At 36.9% G+C, this 22220-nt stretch overlaps 1 protein-coding gene across 2 annotated transcripts in view; it reads right to left on the bottom strand.

The window, feature by feature from the left end:
- AUH (AU RNA binding methylglutaconyl-CoA hydratase) overlaps positions 1-22220 on the bottom strand; it is a 209215-nt gene that overhangs the window by 131557 nt on the left and 55438 nt on the right. For both annotated transcript variants that reach the window (XM_077139479.1, XM_077139473.1), the window contains exon 4: positions 15906-15992. In XM_077139479.1, coding sequence (XP_076995594.1) covers positions 15906-15992 — 87 coding nt within the window. The remainder of the gene's footprint in view (positions 1-15905; positions 15993-22220) is intronic.

Here is a 22220-nt window from a genome sequence, read left to right as displayed (position 1 = left end):
TATTTCTTTATTATTAACTGTCTGATGCCTCAACTTGAGAGAACTAGGCCTGCCTTCTCATAGTTTCTATTTACGAGAATTCTAGAAACATTTGCTAGTTTTTCATGAAGTATCACCTAGTTTAAATCTCTACTAAAGACAAGAATAGTTATCAATGAAGTAATTACTGTCTCTATTCCATCATATTCTGTACTATTCTGATGTAACACTGCTGGTCTCAACTAGGGATCTACATCCTGTCATAAATGAACCTGGAGATGGGTGCATCATCAAAGCTCTAGAAATGACAGTAAAGTTAGGGAACAAACAGCTGTTATTTGATCCTGATAATTCTGTTTCCTGACATCCTTGCTGACTTGCTGATGCCTGGTATTTCAAAATTTTCAGACAACTGTTTTCAACAAAGACATCCCATGGTTGAAAGTGGGTGGGTCGGGGGAGTTATGATTAACCTTTTAGAAATCTGAGAATTTATCATTTGGTTAGAATACATCTCAAAAAAGACCAGATGACTTTTCTTGGAAAAGGAGTAAAAGGAATGGAATTTGTCCTAGGATTTGAGAATAACTTAAAAAGAATTTCTAAGAAATTAGGAAAGTAAAGAAATTTACTGTAAAGAAAAATAAAGTAAAGAAAATTACGTACAGGGGCAGGTACGGGCTGAACGGTCTATCCCCCATTAGCAGGAAATCTAGCCCATGCAGGGGCATCCGTAGATCTAACTATCTTCTCACTCCACCTAGCAGGTGTCTCTTCAATCCTAGGTGCAATCAACTTCATCACCACTATTATTAACATAAAATCCCCTGCAATAAATCAATATCAAACCCCACTATTCATATGATCAATATACAGATGAAATGTATACAGAACTTCTATCTGATCTCTATTTTTATAAAGGAGAATAATTTTCAAAAAAGTCCACTACCTTTAACCTCCTTACAGACTCATTAAAGATACACAGAAACCAGGAAGTCACTTTGGCCAAAAAGAAAAGCCCATATGCTCTTCAATACCACAGAGATGGATTCTCAGGTAATAGAGAATGTAAATAAACAGACAATGAGAGAAAGCAGTGGTACCGAACAGGCAGGCATGTGTCCTGATTGGGGCATTACTGATACTCCTACAATGGCTGATTTCAAGCTGCCAACTGTAGAATAAATGCTATGTAAAATTCCTGAAAAACTTACAGTCCTGAGTCAGTCTGAGCTGGCTCTGGCACCCCACAGCCAAGGGGACTTAATCATTTCAAAGTCTGTATGCAAAACATCCCTCGAGTACAGGACAGGATCCTCCTCTATCTAATCAGGTGCATGACAAGAATACATATGTATGTAGAGAAAGTGTAATAATAAAACAAACTCCCATCAAATCAGCACTCAAATCAGTAAGCACTAGGTCAGCACTAATACCACATCTACCTACATGCCCTTCCTCTACTACGCCCACCAGTCTCCCCAACCCCCAAAGGTAACCACCATCGTGAATGCTGTTTATCATTCCCATATTTTCTCGTCTGTGAGACATAAACATCTATGTACCCCTAAACTGCAAACTACATAGCTCTGCATGCTTTTAGCTTTATAAAAATGGTATCATACAGCTTTTAATTCAAACACATTTCAAATATGTATCCATTTTGTTTCTATGCATGCTATTTGTTTATTTGCAATGATCTCCACTATCTCATTGTATGCATGTACATTTATCCATTCTTCCGTCATTGCAATTTAGTTGTTTTCAGCTTTATGCTTATTTACAATATTGCTATCATAAATTCTTTTTCTTGTTCCTGATATGTTTCCCTACGATAGATATCTGAGCAAAAAATTTCTATAAAATAGTACATTTTCAAACTCCAATTGCAATCCATTCAATAGTAAGTGAAAGACAGGAAAAAAATGAAATAGCACAGAAAACAGCAGAACAACGGTGCCAGAAAGAGTATTATTTCATGAACATTTGTTTGATAATCAGCCATCCATATGTGTTTACTAGGCAAAGTTGTAAGATATATTTACTATAGGTCCAATGAAAATAGTCATAAAGTCAATCCTCTAAATATATCTCCAGCTCCAAAAAGTAAATTATTAAATTTTATAAACATGGATGTTTGACTTTCTAAACCAATGTCAAATTGTTTTCCTAAGTGGTTATACCAACTTACATTCCCATTACAAACATATAACTCTTCCTGGTAATCTACTTCCTTGCTAATTACTGGTAATATCAGGCTTGAGAATTTTTGGATTATCTGGTAGATACAAAACAGCACCCCACTGTGCCCTTAATTACCATTTCTATGATTCCTAATCATATTGATAATCTTTTCACATGTTTACTCTCCATGTCTTTTTCTGAAGTGTTACCTTTTCTTATTGATTTCTAGGATGTATATAAGTATATATGCATGTACACAGGCATAGATGCATAAATCCTTTGTCAGCTATGTGTTTCAAGTATTTTCTCACAGTTTGAGGCTCTTCCTTCTACCTTACTTAGTGTCTTTTAATGAACAAGTATATTTAATTTTGATTTCATAAAATTTATGAATCTCGAGACTTCCGGAGAAGATGGCGGCTTAGTAAGGTGAGCGCGTCTTACTTCCTCCTCCAGAATAACTACTAAATAACTAGAAACAGTACAGAACAGCTCACGGAGCCACGACAGAGAACGGACACACATTGTACCCCAGTCTGGAACGGCTGGTCCGGCTATGAGACTCCGCTGCAGTGAGGTCCCTGAGAAGCGCGCGTGTCCTGGGGCCGCGGTGGCTGGCGGCCCGCTTCCCTCCCTCCCTTCTTCCCGGTCCGGCTGAGAGACTAGGAGAGGAGAGTTCCCAAAGCCGTGGCGGGTGGTGGCCGGTGCCCGTCCCTCACGGGTGGCTTCACGGGCCAGCTGGGAGCTTCAGAGCAGCAGTTCCCCAAGCCGCGGTGGTCGGCGCCCCTCCCCCAGGCGCGGCTTCCCGGGCCAGCTGGGAGCCTCGGATCAGCGGTTCTCCAAGCCACGGCAGCCGGCAACCGGAGCCCCTCCCACACACACGGCTTCCCGGGCCGGCTGGGAGCCTCAGATCGGCGGTTCCCCAAGCCCCGGTGGCCGGAGACTGGCGCCCCTCACATACACGCGGCTTCCCGGGCCGACTGGGAGCCTCGGATCAGCAGTTCCCCAAGCCACGGTGGCCTGCGACCGGAGCCCCTCCCACACACATGGCTTCCCAGGCCAGCTGGGAGCCTACGACCAGCGGTTCCCTAAGTCGTGGCGGCCGTCGCCCCTCCCCCACAGACGACTTCCCGGAGGGAAAGGAAAGAGTCTCCAACAGTAGTAGAGACTGAGTCCAACCTAACACCAATAGCGGCATTAATGAACAACTTCTGACTACTAAAAATAGGCCCTCAGCTCAGGCGAAACTGATCAAGGCGGAAGTCGCCAATTGGGCTAACTGAAAAAGAGGAAAGGGGGCGAAACAGAGCTTTCTGTGGCTGTTTCTACGGAGGCTTGGTTGCCTCTGGGCTCAGCACTGGGATTACACAGGTTGCAACTGCCCGAAGGCAGAAACAGGCTGCTTTCAGGGCTCTCTACCACCTGAACCTTCCCCGCGGGAGGGGTGAAACACAACTCAGGTGGAATCCCTTTCTCAAGGAATTCAGATCCCAGGACTTCACAGTTTGAAGCCATTAAAGCCAACCTACAACCTTTCCTCTGTCTCCACCACACACCCAGCAGCGAGAGTCTTCCAAAGTTAAAGGAGCCACAACATCTTTTGCTGGTGGGACCCGCAGACAGAAAAGCACCACATACTGGGCAGGATAAGAAAAACAGAGCCCAGAGACTTCATAGGAAAGTCTTTCGACCTGCTGGGTCCCACACTCAGGGAAATCTGATTAAATGCCCAGACACCAGCAAAAAATAACAAATCACACCAGGAAAACTGAAGATATGGCCCAGTCAAAGAAACAAACCAATAGCTCAAATGAGATACAGGAGCTGAGACAACTAATTCTGAATATACGAACAGAAATGGAAAAACTCTTCAAAAACCAACTCAATAAATTGAGGGAGGACATGAAGAAGGCATGGGATCAACAAAAAGAAGAAATGGAAAGTCTGAAAAAACAAATCACAGAACTTATGGGAATGAAAGATACAGTAGAAGAGATGAAAAAAACCATGGAAACCTACAATGGTAGATTTAAAGAGACAGAGGCTAGAATTAGTGAACTGGAGGACAGAACATCTGAAATCCAAAAAGAAACAGAAACTATTGGGGAAAGAATGGAAAAATTTGAACAGGGTATCAGGGAACTCAAGGACAATATGAACCGCACAAATATACGTGTTGTGGGTGTCCCAGAAGGAGAAGAGAAGGGAAAAGGAGGAGAAAAACTAATGGAAGAAATTATCACTGAAAATTTCCCAACTCTTAAGAAAGACCTAAAATTACAGATTCAAGAAGTGCAGCGCACCCCAAAGAGATTAGACCCAAATAGGCGTTCTCCAAGACACTTACTAGTTACAATGTCAGAGGTCAAAGAGAAAGAGAGGATCTTGAAAGCAGCAAGAGAAAAACAATCCATCACATACAAGGGAAACCCAATAAGACTATGTGTAGATTTCTCAGCAGAAACCATGGAAGCTAGAAGACAGTGGGATGATATATTTAAATTACTAAAAGAAAAACTGCCAACCAAGACTCCTATATCCAGCAAAATTGTCCTTCAAAAATGAGGGAGAAATTAAAACATTCTCAGACAAAAAGTCACTGAGAGAATTTGTGACCAAGAGACCAGCTCTGCAAGAAATACTAAAGGGAGCACTAGAGTCAGATACGAAAAGACAGAAGAGAGAGGTATGGAGAAGAGTGTAGAAAGAAGGAAAATCAGATATGATATATATAATACAACAGGCAAAATGGTAGAGGAAAGTATTACCCAAACAGTAATAACACTAAATGTTAATGGACTGAATTCCCCAATCAAAAGACATAGACTGGCAGAATGGATTAAAAAACAGGATCCTTCTATATGCTGTCTACAGGAAACACATCTTAGACCCAAAGATAAATATAGGTTGAAAGTGAAAGGTTGGGAAAGATATTTCATGCAAATAACACCAGAAAAGAGCAGGGGTAGCTATACTAATATCCAACAAATTAGACTTCAAATGAAAAACAGTTAAAAGAGACAAAGAAGGATACTATCTACTAATAAAAGGAACAATTCAACAAGAAGACATAACAATCATAAATATTTACGTACCGAATCAGAATGCCCCAAAATACGTGAGGAATACACTGCAATTACTGAAAAGGGAAATAGACACATCTACCATAATAGTTGGAGACTTCAATTCGCCACTCTCATCAATGGATAGAACATCTAGACAGAAGATCAATAAAGAAACAGAGAATTTGAATATTACAATACATGAGCTAGACTTAACAGACATTTATAGGACATTACACCCCACAACAGCAGGATACACCTTTTTCTCAAGTGCTCATGGATCATTCTCAAAGATAGACCATATGCTGGGTCACAAAGCAAGTCTCAAGAAATTTAAAAAGATTGAAATCATACACAACACTTTCTAGGATCATAAAGGAATGAAGTTGGAAATCAATAATAGGCAGAGTGCCAGAAAATTCACAAATACATGGAGGCTCAACAACACACTCTTAAACAACCAGTGGGTCAAGGAAGAAATTACAAGAGAAATTAGTAAATATCTCGAGGCGAATGAAAATGAAAACACAACATATCAAAACCTATGGGACGCAGCAAAGGCAGTGCTAAGAGTGAAATTTATTGCCCTAAATGCCTATATCAGAAAAGAAGAAAAGGCAAAAATTCAGGAATTAACTGTCCACTTGGAAGAACTGGAGAAAGAACAACAAACTAACCCCAAAGCAAGCAAAAGGAAAGAAATAACAAAGATTAGAGTAGAAATAAATGAAATTGAGAACATGAAAACAATAGAGAAAATCGATAAGACCAGAAGTTGGTTCTATGAGAAAATCAATAAGATTGATGGGCCCTTAGCAAGATTGACAAAAAGAAGAAGAGAGAGGATGCAAATAAATAAGATCAGAAATGGAAGAGGAGACATAACCACTGACCTCACAGAAATAAAGGAGGTAATAACAGGATACTATGAACAACTTTACGCTAATAAATACAACAATGTAGATGAAATGGACAAGTCCTAGAAAGGCATGAACAACCAACTTTGACTCAAGAAGGAATAGATGACCTCAACAAACCAATCACCAGTAAAGAAATTGAATCAGTCATTCAAAAGCTTCCCAAAAAGAAAAGTCCAGGACCAGATGGCTTCACATGTGAATTCTACCAAACATTCCAGAAAGAATTAGTACCAACCCTGCTCAAACTGATCAAAAAAATTGAAGTGGAGGGAAAGCTACCTAATTCATTCTATGAAGCCAACATCACCCTCATACCAAAACCAGGCAAAGATATTACAAAAAAAAGAAAACTACAGATCAATCTCTCTAATGAATATAGGTGCAAAAATCCTCAACAAAATTCTAGCAAATCGAATCCAGCAACACATGAAAAGAATTATACATCATGACCAAGTAGGATTCATCCCAGGTATGCAAGGATGGTTCAACATAAGAAAATCAATGAATGTAATACACCATATCAACAAATCAAAGCAGAAAAACCACATGATCATCTCAATTGATACAGAGAAGGCATTTGACAAGATTCAACATCCTTTCCTGTTGAAAACACTTCAAAGGATAGGAATACAAGGGAACTTCCTTAAAATGATAGAGGGAATACATGAAAAACCCACAGCTAATATCATCCTCAATGGGGAAAAATTGAAAACTTTCCCCCTAAGATCAGGAACAAGACAAGGATGTCCATTATCACCACTATTATTCAACATCGTGTTGGAGGTTCTAGCCAGAGCAATTAGACAAGAAAAAGAAATACAAGGCATCAGAATTGGAAAGGAAGAAGTAAAACTATCACTGTTCGCAGACGATATGATACTATACGTCGAAAACCCGGAAAAATCCACAACAAAACTACTAGAGCTAATAAATGAGTACAGCAAAGTAGCAGGTTACAAGATCAACATTCAAAAATCTGTAGTGTTTCTCTACACTAGCAATGAATAAGCTGAGGGGGAAATCAAGAAACGAATTCCATTTACAATTGCAACTAAAAGAATAAAATACTTAGGAATAAATTTAGCTAAAGAGATGAAAGACCTATGCAAAGAAAACTACAAAAAACTGTTAAAAGAAATCACGGAAGACCTAAATAGATGGAAGGGCATACCGTGTTCATGGATTGGAAGACTAAATATAGTTAAGATGTCAATCCTACCTAAATTGATTTACAGATTCAATGCAATACCAATCAAAATCCCAACAACTTATTTTTCAGAAACAGAAAAACCAATAAGCAAATTTATCTGGAAGGGCAGGGTGCCCCGAATTGCTAAAAGTATCTTGAGGAAAAAAAACAAAGCTGGAGGTCTCACGCTGCCGGACTTTAAGGCATAATATGAAGCCACAGTGGTCAAAACAGCATGGTATTGGCATAAAGATAGATATATCGACCAATGGAATCGAATAGAGTGCTCAGATATAGACCCTCTCAACTATGGACATTTGATCTTTGATAAGGCAGTCAAGCCAATTCACCTGGGACAGAACATTCTCTTCAATAAATGGTGCCTAGAGAACTGGATATCCATATGCAAAAGAATGAAAGAGGACCCGTATCTCACACCCTATACAAAAGTTAACTCAAAATGGATCAAAGATCTAAACATTAGGTCTAAGACCATAAAACAGTCAGAGGAAAATGTAGGGAGATATCTTATGAAACTTACAATTGGAGGCGGTTTTATGGACCTTAAACCTAAAGCAAGAGCACTGAAGAAAGAAAGAAAGAAACGGGAGCTCCTCAAAATTAAACACTTCTGTGCATCAAAGAACTTCATCAAGAAAGCAGAAAGACAGCCTACACAATGGGAGACAATATTTGGAAACGACATATCAGGTAAAGGTCTAGTATCCAGAATTTATAAAGAGATTGTTCAACTCAACAACAAAAAGACAGCCACCCCAATTACAAAATGGGAAAAAGACTTGAACAGACACCTCTCAGAAGAGGAAATGCAAATGGCCAAAAGGCACATGAAGAGATGCTCAATGTCCCTGGCCATTAGAGAAATGCAAATCAAAACCACAATGAGATATCATCTCACATCCACCAGAATGGCCATTATCAACAAAACAAAAAATGACAAGTGCTGGAGAGGATGCGGAGAAAGAGGCACACTTATCCACTGTTGGTGGGAATGTCAAATGGTGCAACCACTGTGGAAGGCAGTTTGGTGGTTCCTCAAAAAACTGAATATAGAATTGCCATACGACCCAGCAATACCATTGCTAGGTATCTACTCAAAGGACTTGAGGGCAAAGACACAAACGGACATTTGCACACCAATGTTTATAGCAGCATTGTTTACAATTGCAAGGAGATGGAAACAGCCAAAATGTCCATCAACAGACGAGTGGCTGAACAAACTGTGGTATATACATACGATGGAATATTATGCAGCTTTAAGACAGAATAAACTTATGAAGCATGTAATAGCATGGATGGACCTAGAGAACATTATGCTGAGTGAGACTAGCCAAAAACTAAATGACAAATACTGTATGGTCCCACTGATGTGAACCGACATTAGAGAATAAACTTGGAATATGTCATTGGTAACAGAGACCATCAGGAGTTAGAAATAGGGTAAGATAATGGGTAATTGGAGCTGAAGGATACAGACTGTGCAACAGGACTAGATACAAAAACTCAAAAATGGACAGCAGAATACTACCTAATTTTAATGTAAATATGTTAAAACACTGAATGAAGCTGCATCTGAGCTATAGTTTTTTTTGTTTGTTTTGTTTTTTATATATATTTTTGTATTTTTTATTTTTATTTTTTTCTCTATATTATCAATTTATTTCTTTTTCTGTTGTCTTGCTATTTCTTTTTCTGAATCGATGCAAATGTACTAAGAAATGATCATCATACATCTTTGTGATGATGTTAAGAAGTACTGATTGCATATGTAGAATGGAATGATTTCTAAATGTTGTTAGTTAATTTTTATTTTTTAATTAATAAAAAAAATTCATCACTTCCTCAAGATCATAAAAGTTTTACTTTCATCTTAATTTATTAAGTCTTCACCATTCTCCAAAGATCTGCAATGTCTGGTGATCTATAAGTCTCCTTGTGGGTCTGCTTTTCAGGTTCAGTATTCCATACCATTGGTCAAATGGCCTATTCTGAAGCCAGTAATTTATCATCTTAATTTCTACAGCTTCTAGGTAAGTCTTGATAATGAACAGGAAAAGGCCCCTAATTTTCTTCTTCAGGACTGTGTAACTATTTGGGGGAGCTTTTTTTGCTCATCAAATTCCTCAAAAGAATTAATGCTAAGAATTGTTTAAAAATACTTTTATTGAGATATATTCACAAATATACAGCTCAATCATATACAATCAATGACTCACAATATCATCACATAGTTGTATATTCTTCACCATGATCATTTCTAGAATATTTGGATTCACTTCAGAAAAAGAACCATAAAGTAAAAAGAAAACACTCATACATCCCATACACTTTACCCCGCCTCACTGACCTGAGGTAGGGTATTTCAACCTACCCAATTTTTACCCTTTATTTCTCCCAATTACTGTTTAATCCTTTTTTTCCCGCTAATCTGTCCATACACTGGATTAAAGGAGCACAGACACAAGGTTTTCATAATCACACAGTCACACTGTAAAAGTTATATAGTTATACAGTTGTCTTCAAGAATCAAGGCTACCGAAACAGAGTTCAACAATTTCAGGTATTTTCCTCTAGTCACTCCAATACACCATAAACTAAAAAAGGGATATCTATATAACATGTAAGAATAATCTCCAGGATAACCTTCCAACTCTGTTTGAAATCTCTCAGCCACAGAACTTTATTTTGCCTCATTTCTCTCTTCCCCCTTTAGGTGAAGAAGGCTTTCTCATTTCGATGATGTCAGGTTCCAGCTTATCCCTGGCAGTCAGGTCCCACATTGCCAGGGAAATTTACACCCCTGGGAGTCATGGGCCACATGGGGGGTGGGGAGGACTGAGTCCACCAGCCAAAATGGCTTAGAGAGAGAGAGAGGCCACATCTGAGCAACAAAGGAAGCCTTCTGCAGGTGACTCTTAGGCATAATTATCCGTAGACTTAGCTTCTCCTTTGCAGGAATAAGCTTCATCGGAGGGAGCCCCAAGATTGAGGGCTCAGCCTATTGAACTGGTTGCCTCCGCTGCCTGAGAGAATATCAGGAATTCCCCAGATTTGAAAATTTAATATTTCCTCCTTTCTTCCCAGTCCCCCAAGGGGACTTTGCAAATACTTTTTATTCTCTGCCCAAATTACTTTGGGATATATATATATATATATATATATATATATATATATATATATATATATATATATATATATATATATATATAGGGGTATCACACTAACCTGTACAAACTAAAAAGATCTCACGTCCTATTCAAGATTCCATGTAATTACGGGTTCAATAAACTGACCACACAAGTTAAATTAGATAATGTGCTACCCAAAATACAAATTTTACACCAAATAAACATCTCTCCCTTTGATCTGGCACTGAGGCTGAAGTTTGAAAATATGGGCCATTATCATCCTTTAGCCAGTGTTCTGATTTACCTTTGTCCTATCCACATCAGCTTCGTTCATATCCTTAGATGAAGTATGAACTCTTTTTCAGCTTTTTTAACAGTTGCTGAATGGGGTATGGCTGAGTCTCATAGCTTCAGCGCTCTAACTCTGAGTATCGGCTGTCACATATATACCCGAAGTTTCAGGGAATGACCAGGCTATATACAAATAGCTCAGTATCTCAGAATTGAGAAATACCAGTTACAACTCCTGAATATATATAACTGCTATAAGAGCTGACGATCTAGGAATCTTTACACTAGGACCTAACCTAATAACCCATGCTCTCAACTTCATTTTTTTTTTCACATAGGTAGGCACTGGGAATCGAACCAGGTCTCCAGCATGGCAGGTGAGAATCCTGCCACTGAGCCACCATCGCACCACCCCCCTGTGCTCTCGACTTCAATTCTGTGAGTTGGTATATTACAGTTAGTTCATATGAGTGAGGCATGATAATATTTGTCTTTTTGTTCCTGCCATTTCATTAAACACACTGTCCTTAAGGTTCACTAACCTACTTGCATGCCCCACAACTTCATTCCTTCTTGTAGCTGCTCAGCAGTCCCTTGTGTGTAAGCACCACAGTTCCCCCTTCCTTTCCTCAGTTGTTGTACCCTTCGGTCATCTCGGTCCATTTAATGCTAAGAATTTAAATGTAATTCCACTGAGTCAGTACATCATGTGAGAATCACCTTTTTGATACTATTAAATCTTCCTATTCATGTGTCTCATTTAACTCCTTTTTAATGTCTTATAATAAACTTTCATAATTTTCCCATATAGCTTACATATACTCCTAGATCCATTATTTTTTTTTGTACCTATTGTCAACAGTATCTTCTCTTGACTGACATTTTTTGTCTCTTGCTGGTATAAAGAAACACAATTGACTATTTTTATATAGATCTTATGTCCAGCCTTCTTGTCACACCCTTATTATTTTTATTAATTTGTAGATCCATTTAGGCTTTTTGATTGAGACGACCTTACCACTTGAGGGAAAAAGTATTAATTTCTACCTTTTCAGTGCTTATTTATTCTATTTCTATTTACTCTTTCCACAAAAGCAAAGGACTTTCAGAACAATGTTGAAAAGAGATGGTAATTATTAATAGGCCTCTTGTCTTGTGTCTGATTTTAAGAGACTACTTATAACATTTTACTACTCAGAAACAGATACCCTTCTCATAAGACTAAAGGTTTTCTTCTGTTCCTAGATTGCTGAGAGCTGTTTCCATGAATAGATGTTGACATTTTTCCAATGTTCTGCCAGTCCACTGAGATAATCATGACTTTATTTTATTTTAATTGGCTAATGTCCTAATATATTTAACAAGTTTTAGTAGAAACCACTCTATTCTTGCATTCCTAAACTACTAGATTTCATCTATACTCACAAGTGAGACTGGCCCCTATTACTCCTTTCTTCCTTTTTTTTTGGTCAGAGTTGAGTATCGAAGGTTATAAAAGTCTGAAATAATGACAGTTTGGGAGCATGTCCCTTGCTCTTCCATTCTCTGGGACAGTTTGTATAAGATTATAATGATCTGTCCATATAGATCAGGCAAAATACCTAAAATATATATCACTAGCATGTGAAAAGAACTGAGAGTGGAGTTTTCTCTGTGAAAAATTATTTAACGACATTCGGTTTCTTCAATGGTTATATGACTATTCCAGCCTATGATTTCATCTTGAGACTGAAATTTCATGTCTGTTACCATACAGTTTTTCAAAGTATTTTCTTATTATCTTTGTTCATTCCCGCTGGATTTGTAAACACTTGTAAAATTTATTGAGCTTATTCTCTTTATTCCCTTGTTCAGAGGTTTAGCTTTGTATTGATCCTCTCTACTGCATTTCCATATTCATTTCATTAACTTCTGATACTTATTTGCCTTCCTTCCATTTTCTTTGGATTTATTCCTTTTTCTTTGTATAAGCTTTTAAGATAAATGCTTAATATTTATTTTCAGTCTTTTTCCCTTGCTAACATGTGCATTTAAGGTTACAAATTTCCCTGAAAATAGCATAAATTAATACATCCAGTATTTTCATAATCATATATATATATATATATTTGTGAGCTAAGAATGGCTTTAAAGTTTTAAATGGCTGAGGAAAATTCAAAAACACAATATTTCATCAGACATGAAAAGTATATGAAATTAAAATGAGTGTGTTTAACTGGAACACAGCCAAGCACATTCACTTACATATTGTCCGTAGCTGCTTTTACCATTTAAAAGCCTGCATAATTGCAACAGGTACCACATGGTGCTGCAAAGCCTAAAGTATTTACTATCTGCCCTTTTAAGAAGTTTGGCTGATCCTGGTTTAACATATGAGTAAATTATATAAAGAAAACAGACTAAGCATAACTTAGTTTCTACCTGCCTCTCAAAATTTCATGAAATCATCTCAAAAGATATCTTTAAAATTCAAAATCCTTTGTAATGCTGTAATGAAAAGTATCATTAACAATGATTGAGGAATTCATGGGGAAAAAAAGTAGACTGGATTAGGGCCCAAAACAATTGTAGCAACTTATGCTACAATCAAAGAAAAGAAAATGCTACAGCAAAAATAGGAAGGGTTCTTCATTTAAAAAGCCCCAGAAAATTCCAATTACAAAATCAATAAATATAAAGAGGAAAAAATATCAAGGTAATTTTAACAATTGGATCAGCCTTAGCCACTCCGTTTTTGCATATAAGTATATAATTATACATATATATAAAATTACTGGCAACATCAAATTTTTACTTCCAAGATCAAGCAATCTGAACAACTTCTAAACAAAGTTCATGTTCTACCTCAGGAAACAAATGAATATGAGGTTTAAGATGGACAACAGCACAGAACATTAAAGTCAGAACTGGGGACTAAGCCAATAACCTTTCTAGAAATCAGAAACAGATTTTTAAAACTGAAACCCTAAAACAAATTAATATGACAACAATAACAAAACCACTCAAGACTCCAAAACATTTAAGTGGTCAAATCTACTAATCCTTTACTTTACTGATGATGTCTCTGTATAGACCTCATACTACAAATGCAGAATAACTCTGATAACAAATCAAAAAGGATAACAAACAAAATAAAATTAAAAGATCAATCACCTTTATAATTACAACAAAATATTTCAAAATGTAAACCCAGAAGTGTACATTAAAAAGCAATCGCCACCACAACCACTACCACGAGCCACAACAACTAAGTATGGTCTATTCTAGTAATATAAGACCAAGTCAGCATTAGTAAATATGATTTAGTATAATGAAGGCTAAATGAGGTAAATTATAAGTAACAAACTAACCAGTTAAAATAGAAGAAAACTCCCTGAACTTGATAATTATCAGTAAAATATTAAAGACATTTTACCAAAGCTATAAGAAAGATAAGAATGGGCACTCTCACATTTCAACAAGTGAATATTATATGAAGGGCTTCAGTCAATGTGAAACAAAACGTGGAAAACATATCAGATTAAAATGTTAGGAAGGCGGGCCAATAGTGGCGCAGTGGCAGAGTTCTTGCCTGCCATGCGGGAGACCCGGGTTGGATTCCCGGTGCCTGCCCAAGCAAAAAAAAGAAGATAAATAAATAAATAAAATGTTAGGAAAAGATAAAAATTTCATTATTTATAGATAATGAACTTCTCATCTAAAAAACATAAGAGAATTACTTGAGAAAGAACTAATTACTAATACAAGTAATTAATGAGCTAGCCTGATAAAAAATAAGCACATAAAATTTAATAACTTTCCTAAGGACCCACACTAATCAGACTGCAATGAAGAGAGGGGGAAAAATACTATAACACAGGTAGGAAAAAATCTAAAGAAAAAGCAAAAAGATCAATTTGAAGAAAACCATAAAACCTTCTTGAAGGACATGAGTATATGGATTTCGTGAAAAGTCCAACAAGAGTCCCAGTTGAGTATTTTTCCCCTTTGTTCTACAATTATACTTCTAAAGTCATTTGGAAGATTTGATGCCTGAGAATTGCCCAACACATCTTCAAGGAAAAAAAGAAAAGGAATAATGAAGGAATCCTAGTACTCTCTATATGTTAACTTTTAAAACTTACTCTACTGAAATTGAATTAAGGTGGCACATTAGGAAGCAATATCTGCAACACATTTAACAAAGATTAATATAAAAATCTCCTTTAAATAAATAAATGGCTATTAAATAGTCTATACAAAGAAGGATGGAAGTATGCAAAGGTAATTTAGAGAAGAGGAAAGTCAAGTTTAATTTGAAAAGAAAAAAATACAACACAAGCATTTGGGAAATGCAAATTACAATACTGAGATTTTTTTACCCTAGTAAACCATGAAATGCTTGCAGCAGTATGAGGAAATAGGTGCTCTCATTTAATTGATAAGAATATAAATTATTGCAATCTTTTTAAAAATATAATCTAATAGGAATTATTAAAATGTAAAATGAACAAATGATCCTTGCAATTGCAATTCCGAGTTTAGGATTCTATCTTATCAGTATATATAGATGTTCTCAAAGATCGATGTGCAAGGATATTCAACGCTTTATTATAAGTAACAAGAACACAAAAAAACCTTAATGATCACCATTGAAGAAATAATTTAAAATACTGGAACAAGTTATCCTACTGATTCCTATGTAGTTTTAAATTTTTTTAAAATAACAGTTATCTACTGACATGCAAAAATTTCCATGAGAAATTTCTGAGTCTATAATTATAAGTAGATAACTATGACACTATTTATGTAGGAAAAAATTCCAAATCTACAAACATATTACTGCATGCAGTTATTTAAGAGATATAAATACTTTAAGTAAAGGTTTATGCCAAATTATTCTTTGTTTTCTGTTAAATACCTTCATATGCCATGCCACTATACATCAGAGGCATCTGTAACTATAAAGTATTCTGCATAATTTCTTAAATGAAATATACTACATGCTATTTAAAAACAATTAGCTGCAAATTATGATGACTTAATTATATAAATATCTTGTCTAAAGCTTATATATAAAGAGTTTAACTTTTAAAATCTGACATTTAGGATCATCTTCAGCATGCTGAAAAAGATCATTTAAACTGCTTACCTATTTCATTAATCACTGCTCTTGCTTTGGAGACAAAAGGACCAACTTCACTGGAGTGCATCTTGACTCTTTCCTTAAGGTCAGCACCTGCAAAGTATTTCATTTAGAAAGGTAACTGAATCATAAATAAAATTTTAAGGTAAACAACTGAAAATGTACTCATAATTCATACAAAACTTGAAGATCAACTGAATTCATCTGTTAAAGGAATTATATTACCTAAGTTTCCCTTCTCAATGACCACCATCAGCACGAGTAAAATACTTGTTTGTTCATAAATCTGCCATGCGAAGTGGTCCTCAAATTTTTTGATCAGAGGAAGAGATTTAGTTTGAGTGGGTTATATGATTCAGTAGTTACTGCATAGAAACTAAAACTAAGATTTTTTTTAGCTATTTATTTATTCATTTGAAAATACAAATAAATCCAATAATGTTAACATAAATCACTACAGATTAGTGCCAGTACCTTGATTCTGGCAAAGACACCGGCAGTTTTACCCATCACTGCTTCTGTGCCACCAGTGCAAATGCCAGCACAGTGAAAAGCACAAATAATGTTTTAGTGTAACGAAAACCTTTTTCTTTTTGATCATATGGCTACACCCCTTCATGACTACAGATCACATCTGAACAAATGGCAAACTGATAATTTCAGAATTATGAGATTATCACACAATCATAACTTCTGAAAAGAAGAAATAAGCATATGGAATTTCTTAAGGGATCATTTACTCATGTAACTTAACAAAGACATGTGTTTTGATAAAATTAAACCATCTGAGAAAAGGTAGGTCCTTCATTAAATAAAATATGACAAAGTAAAATTATAGTACAGAAAGCCTATACTCATCTATTTAATGTCTTATTTACCCAATTTTAAGTTAATCATAACTGTATGCAATAAAAAGTACTGGCTAGGAGAAGGAAAGATAGACGATCAAGACTGAGATGGTATAATTTAAAATATCTAGAGTGTGCAATCATGGTGATTAAATGTACAAATAAAAAAATGTTTTTGGATGAGGAAGAACAAAGGAATGTCAGTACTGCAGGATGTTAAAAACAGATGGTATATGGGGAAAAGTACAATCAACGCAAGTTAGGGTCTATAGTCAATAGTAACACTGTAATATGCTTACACTGAATGTAACAAAGGCATTATGCCAAAACTAAATGTCAACAAGTAGGAAGACTAGGAAGGGGGTATGGATTCTTTGTGGAAGAAAAGGAAATGTCTTCAGATAGAGTATGGTGGTGAAGGCATGTCTATACACTTAGGAGGGATTGTATGATGTGTGAATAAACTTTTTTTTTTTACATGGGCAGGCACCGGGAATTGAACCCGGGTCCTCTGGCATGGTAGGCAAGCACACTTGCCTGCTGAGCCACCGTGGCCCGCCCTTTTTCTTTTCTTTTTTTTTTGAATAAACTATTTTAAAATGGTCAGAGAGAAAGAAGTGCTAGAGAAAATGCAGAAAAAGAGATGTACCTATTCACTATCAGTAGGGAAATAAGAGGTACAGTCCCCTGGAGGGCAGCATGGTGACTCCACAGGAGGCCAGGGGTGGGGATGCCATATAATCCTGAAACCCCCATTGCTCAGTATATACCTGGAGGAACTGAGTGTGGGGACATGAATTGACATTTGCAGACTGGTGTCTCTGGCAGCACTGTTTGTGATCCACAATGAACGGAGGTGGCCTAAAGCTACAACGACTGAGGGACAGAAGGGGAACTATGGTGGATAGAAATAATGGACTACTGAGGGGCCACAAGAAGGAATGAAGTTCTAAGGCATGCAACTAGATGAATGGACCTTAAAGGCTGCATGCTGAATAAAATGTCAGGAACAAAAAGCCAAATATTATCATGCCTCAATCATATGGACTAACTATAACATAAAATTCGGTGACCTGAAGTTGAGAGCATGGGATATCAGGTTGGGGCATATTGTAAAGGGTCCTAGATTGTAAACTCTTACAGCAATTCAGGAGGTGTAAATGTTAATTCTAAATTCTGAGATACTGAGCTGTTTGTATATAACATGGTCTTTCCCAGAAACCTTGGGTATTCATGTGATACCTGACACTCAAGAGTTAGAGCTCTGAAGCTATGCAAGTCAGCAGTACCCCACACAAGAACTGTTTAAGAAGTTGGAAAAGTGATCAGACATCACGTACAAATATGAATGAAGCTGATCTGGATAGGAAAAAGGTATATCAGAAGACTGGGTAAAGGGTGACATCATCCACATTTTAAAGCTTCTAATTCTGTGTAAGACTATAAGGAGAAATGTTTATTTGGTGCAAAATCTATATTTTGGCTATTACATTTCTTAATTTAACTTGTATGGTCAGTTTAACTGAACACCGTAAGTACATGGAATCTTGAATAGGGTATCAGATTTTGTTGGTTTGTCCAGGTTTGTGTGATGACCCGTTAAATTCCAGAGTGATTTGGATAGTGAATAAAGAAGTATTTGCAAAGTTCCCTTTGGGGAACTGGGGGGAAGGTGGAAATACTCAACTTCCCCATTTGGAAATTTTCTGCTATAGTTGCAAGCAGTGGGGACAACCAAATCAATAGGCCAAGGCCTCGATTTTGAGATTCGCCCCTATGAATTTTACCCCTGCAAAGGATAGGCTAAGCCTACTTAAAATCAGGCCTAAGAGTCAACCCCAGAGAACTTCTTTTGTTGCTCAGATGTTACCTCTCCCTCCCTAAGCCAACACAGCAAGTGAACTCACTGCCTTCCCCTGCCCCCAACATGGGACATGACTCCCAAGGGTATAAATCTCCCAGGCAATGTGGGATAGAAATCTTGGGATGAGCCAGGGCCTGGCATCAAGGGATTGAGAAAACCTTCTCAACCAAAAGGGGGGAGAAATGAGACAAGATAAAGTGTTGATGGGCTGAGAGATTTCAAACAGGGTTGAGAGGTTATCCTGGAGGTTATTCTTATGAATTATATAGATATCCTCTTCTTAGTTTATGGTATATTGGAGTGGTTAGAGGGGAGTACCTGAAACTGTAGAGTGGTATTCCAGTAGCCATGTTTCTTGAAGATGATTGTATAATGATATAGCTTTTATATCGTGTTTGTGTGATTATTGAAACCTTGTGTCTGATGCTCCCTTTATCTATTTAGGGTATGGTCAGATGAGTAAAAAAGTAGATAAAAAATAAACAAATAATAGAGGGAACAAAGGTTAAAATAAATTGAGTAGACTGATACTAGTGGTCGATGAAACGGAGGGATAGGAGGTATGGTATGTATGAGTTTTCTCTTTTCTCTTTTTTATTTCTTTTGCTGGGGTGATGTAATGTTCAAAACAATGATCATGTTGATGAATATACAACTATGTAATGATATCGTGTGCCACTGATTGTATAACGTGCTTTGGACAGCAAAAGCCATGTTTTAATCCTGAATCAATACTGTGGGGTGAAAACTTTTGATTAGATTAGCTCCACTAAGATGTGGCATGCCCAGTTGTGGGTGTGACCTTTTGATTAGATGGAGACGTGACTCAGCTCCTTCAAGATGGGTCCTGATTAGTTTACTGGAGTCCATTAAAAGAGGAAACATTTTGAAGAAACCTCACAGCAGATGCAGACGCTTGGAGAACAGTTGCTTCAGAGATGACAGAGCCAACACGAGACTCAGATGTTTGGAGACAGACAGCCCAGCAAACGTCGCCATGTGCCTTCCCATGAGATGCTGAGCAAGCCAGGACCCAGAGTTACGCTGCAGAGGAGCTAAGTGAAGGCCCACAGATGCCAAGCGAGGAACCCCCATATGAAACAGACTGAAAGCACGGGAGTCCAGGAGGCAAGGGACCAGCAGATGCATGCCATGTGTGTCTTCCCAGCTGACAGAGGTATTCCAGATGGCATCAGCCTTTTGGAGTGAAAGTAACCTCTTTTACATTTTCTCGGCACTAGAACTGTAAACTTGTAACTTATTAAACTCCCTTTTTAAAAGCCTTTCCATTATGGTATATTACTTTCTGGCATATATATAGATACAAATATAGATACAAAGAATGACACCATTCAAATAAATTTTGAAAACGAGAACACTGTTTACTGTATGGAAAAGATAAATGCCAAAGTTAAATCTGTGATTACCTCTGGGTGAAGGGAGAAGGAATGACAATATTTGATTACTAAACACTAACTATCACATATAGGTTATTTATAAGTACAGAAAAGACCAACTTGATTTATGACAAAAATGGTACTGCAACAGTGACAAACAGATTTCCAAAACAGTTCTAAAACAAGTGAATATTCACATGGAAAAATTAAATCTTGACCAATGATTTATTTATATCAATCAATGCATAGGTTTAAAGGTAAAAGGTAAAACCATCAACTAAATGTGAACAACCAGAAATATCTTCAAGTCCATGATGACACAGGCAAATTTATTTATTTTAAGATTTCTCCAAATATTTTAAAAGGACAATACTTGACTTAATTAAAATGAAAAATTTTTATTCACCAAAAGACGTTATTGGGAATAAAATTGGTACAATCACTTTGGACAGCAATTCCAGTCCTAGGACACATATCCAACAGAAGTGCTTAATACACACACCAAAAGGCATGCACAAGCACACCCATAACAGCAGTACCCGTGTCAACCAAAACGTGGCTGCCACTGCACAGAAGAGCACAGGCTGAACCCCACACACGCTGAGCAGGAGGAGTCAGCCTTTACAAAACGTGCATGCTCTATAATTTCAGTTAAATAAAGTCTGAAAACAGGCAAAACTAGTATTTGGTGATAACAGTAAGAGTAATCCCCAGTTGTTTGGGGGGAGTATTTAATGATTGAAAGGGTCATACGAAATCATTGTAGCATGCTGGTAATACTCTATTTCCTGTCATGGGTGATGTTTACAGGTGAGCTCCTTTCATAAAAATCTATAGAACTACACACATGATTTGTGCAATTTTTGTATGCAAGTTCTGCTTCAACAAAAAGTTTACATTAAAAATAAATTACTGATTCCATACCACTGTAAAACTACCACCAATCTCTCTTCTTTTTATAGCCAAAACTCTTCAAAGTACAGAAATTTACATGAAAGCTGTGGAACTAAAATAGGCAAAGCCATCTTGAAAAAGAAGAATGAAGTTAGAGGACTCGTACTTCCATTCTTAAAACTGATTAAAAAACCAACAGTAATCTAAAATGAGAAAAAAAAAAAAAAGCATGGTAGCACACAAGGACAGACATATAGACTAACGGAATCAAATTGCGAATTAAGATGTAAACCTCAACCTCAAACCTTAAGGCCGACTGATTTCTGACCAGGGTGTCAAGTTTACTTAATGGGGAAGGAATAGTCTCTAAAACAAATGGTGCAGGAAAAAATTGGATGTCCATATGCAAAATAATGAATGTGGACCCCTACCTCATACCATATATAAAAAGCAACTCAAAGTTGATGAAGGACCTAAATATAAAAACCAGAACAATAAAATTCCTAGAAGAAAACATAGGGCAGCATCTTCAGGAACTTGTGTTAGCCAATGGTTTCTTAGACTTTATACCCAAAGCACAAGCAACAAAAGTTAATACAGATAAATAGGACCTCATCAAAATAAAAATCTTTTGTTCCTCAAAGGACTTTTTCACGAAAGTAAAAAGACAATCTATGGAAGGGGAGAAAATATTTGGAAACTACATAGTTAATAAGGGTTTAATATCTAGAATAGTTAAAGAAATCCCACAACTCAACAAGAAGCAAATTCCAATTTAAAAATGGGCAAAAGACTTGAATATAACATTTTGCCAAAGATACACAAATGGCCAAAGAGTACATGAAAAGATGCTCAGCACCATTAGAAACAGGGAAATGCAATTCAAAACCTCAGCAAAATACCGTTTCACATCCACTAAAATGCCTAGTGTTTAAAAAAAAAAAAAAAAGAAAGAAAATTACAAATGTTGGAGAGGATGGGGAGAATTAGGAAGATTCATTCATTGTTCACAGGCATATAAAATGGCACAGCCACTGCAGAAGACAGTTTGGCAGTTAAAGTACAGAATTGACATATTATCAAGCAAACCCATTTCTAGGAATATACCCAAAAGAACTGAAAGCAGGCACTCAAACAGATATTTGCACATGGATGTTCTCAGAGGCATTATTCACAATTCCTAAAAGATGAAAGCAACCCAAATGTCTACCAACACATGAATGGATAAATGAATGTGGAACATGCACATCTGCCAGTTTGAAAATATTATGTAGTCCAAAAAAGCCATGTTTTAATCCCGATTCAATCTTGTGGGGGG

The sequence above is a fragment of the Tamandua tetradactyla genome, chromosome 2 (genome assembly GCF_023851605.1).
Source record: "Tamandua tetradactyla isolate mTamTet1 chromosome 2, mTamTet1.pri, whole genome shotgun sequence".
In the NCBI taxonomy this organism is placed as follows: domain Eukaryota; kingdom Metazoa; phylum Chordata; class Mammalia; order Pilosa; family Myrmecophagidae; genus Tamandua; species Tamandua tetradactyla.
This window is presented reverse-complemented; position numbering and strand designations above follow the sequence as displayed.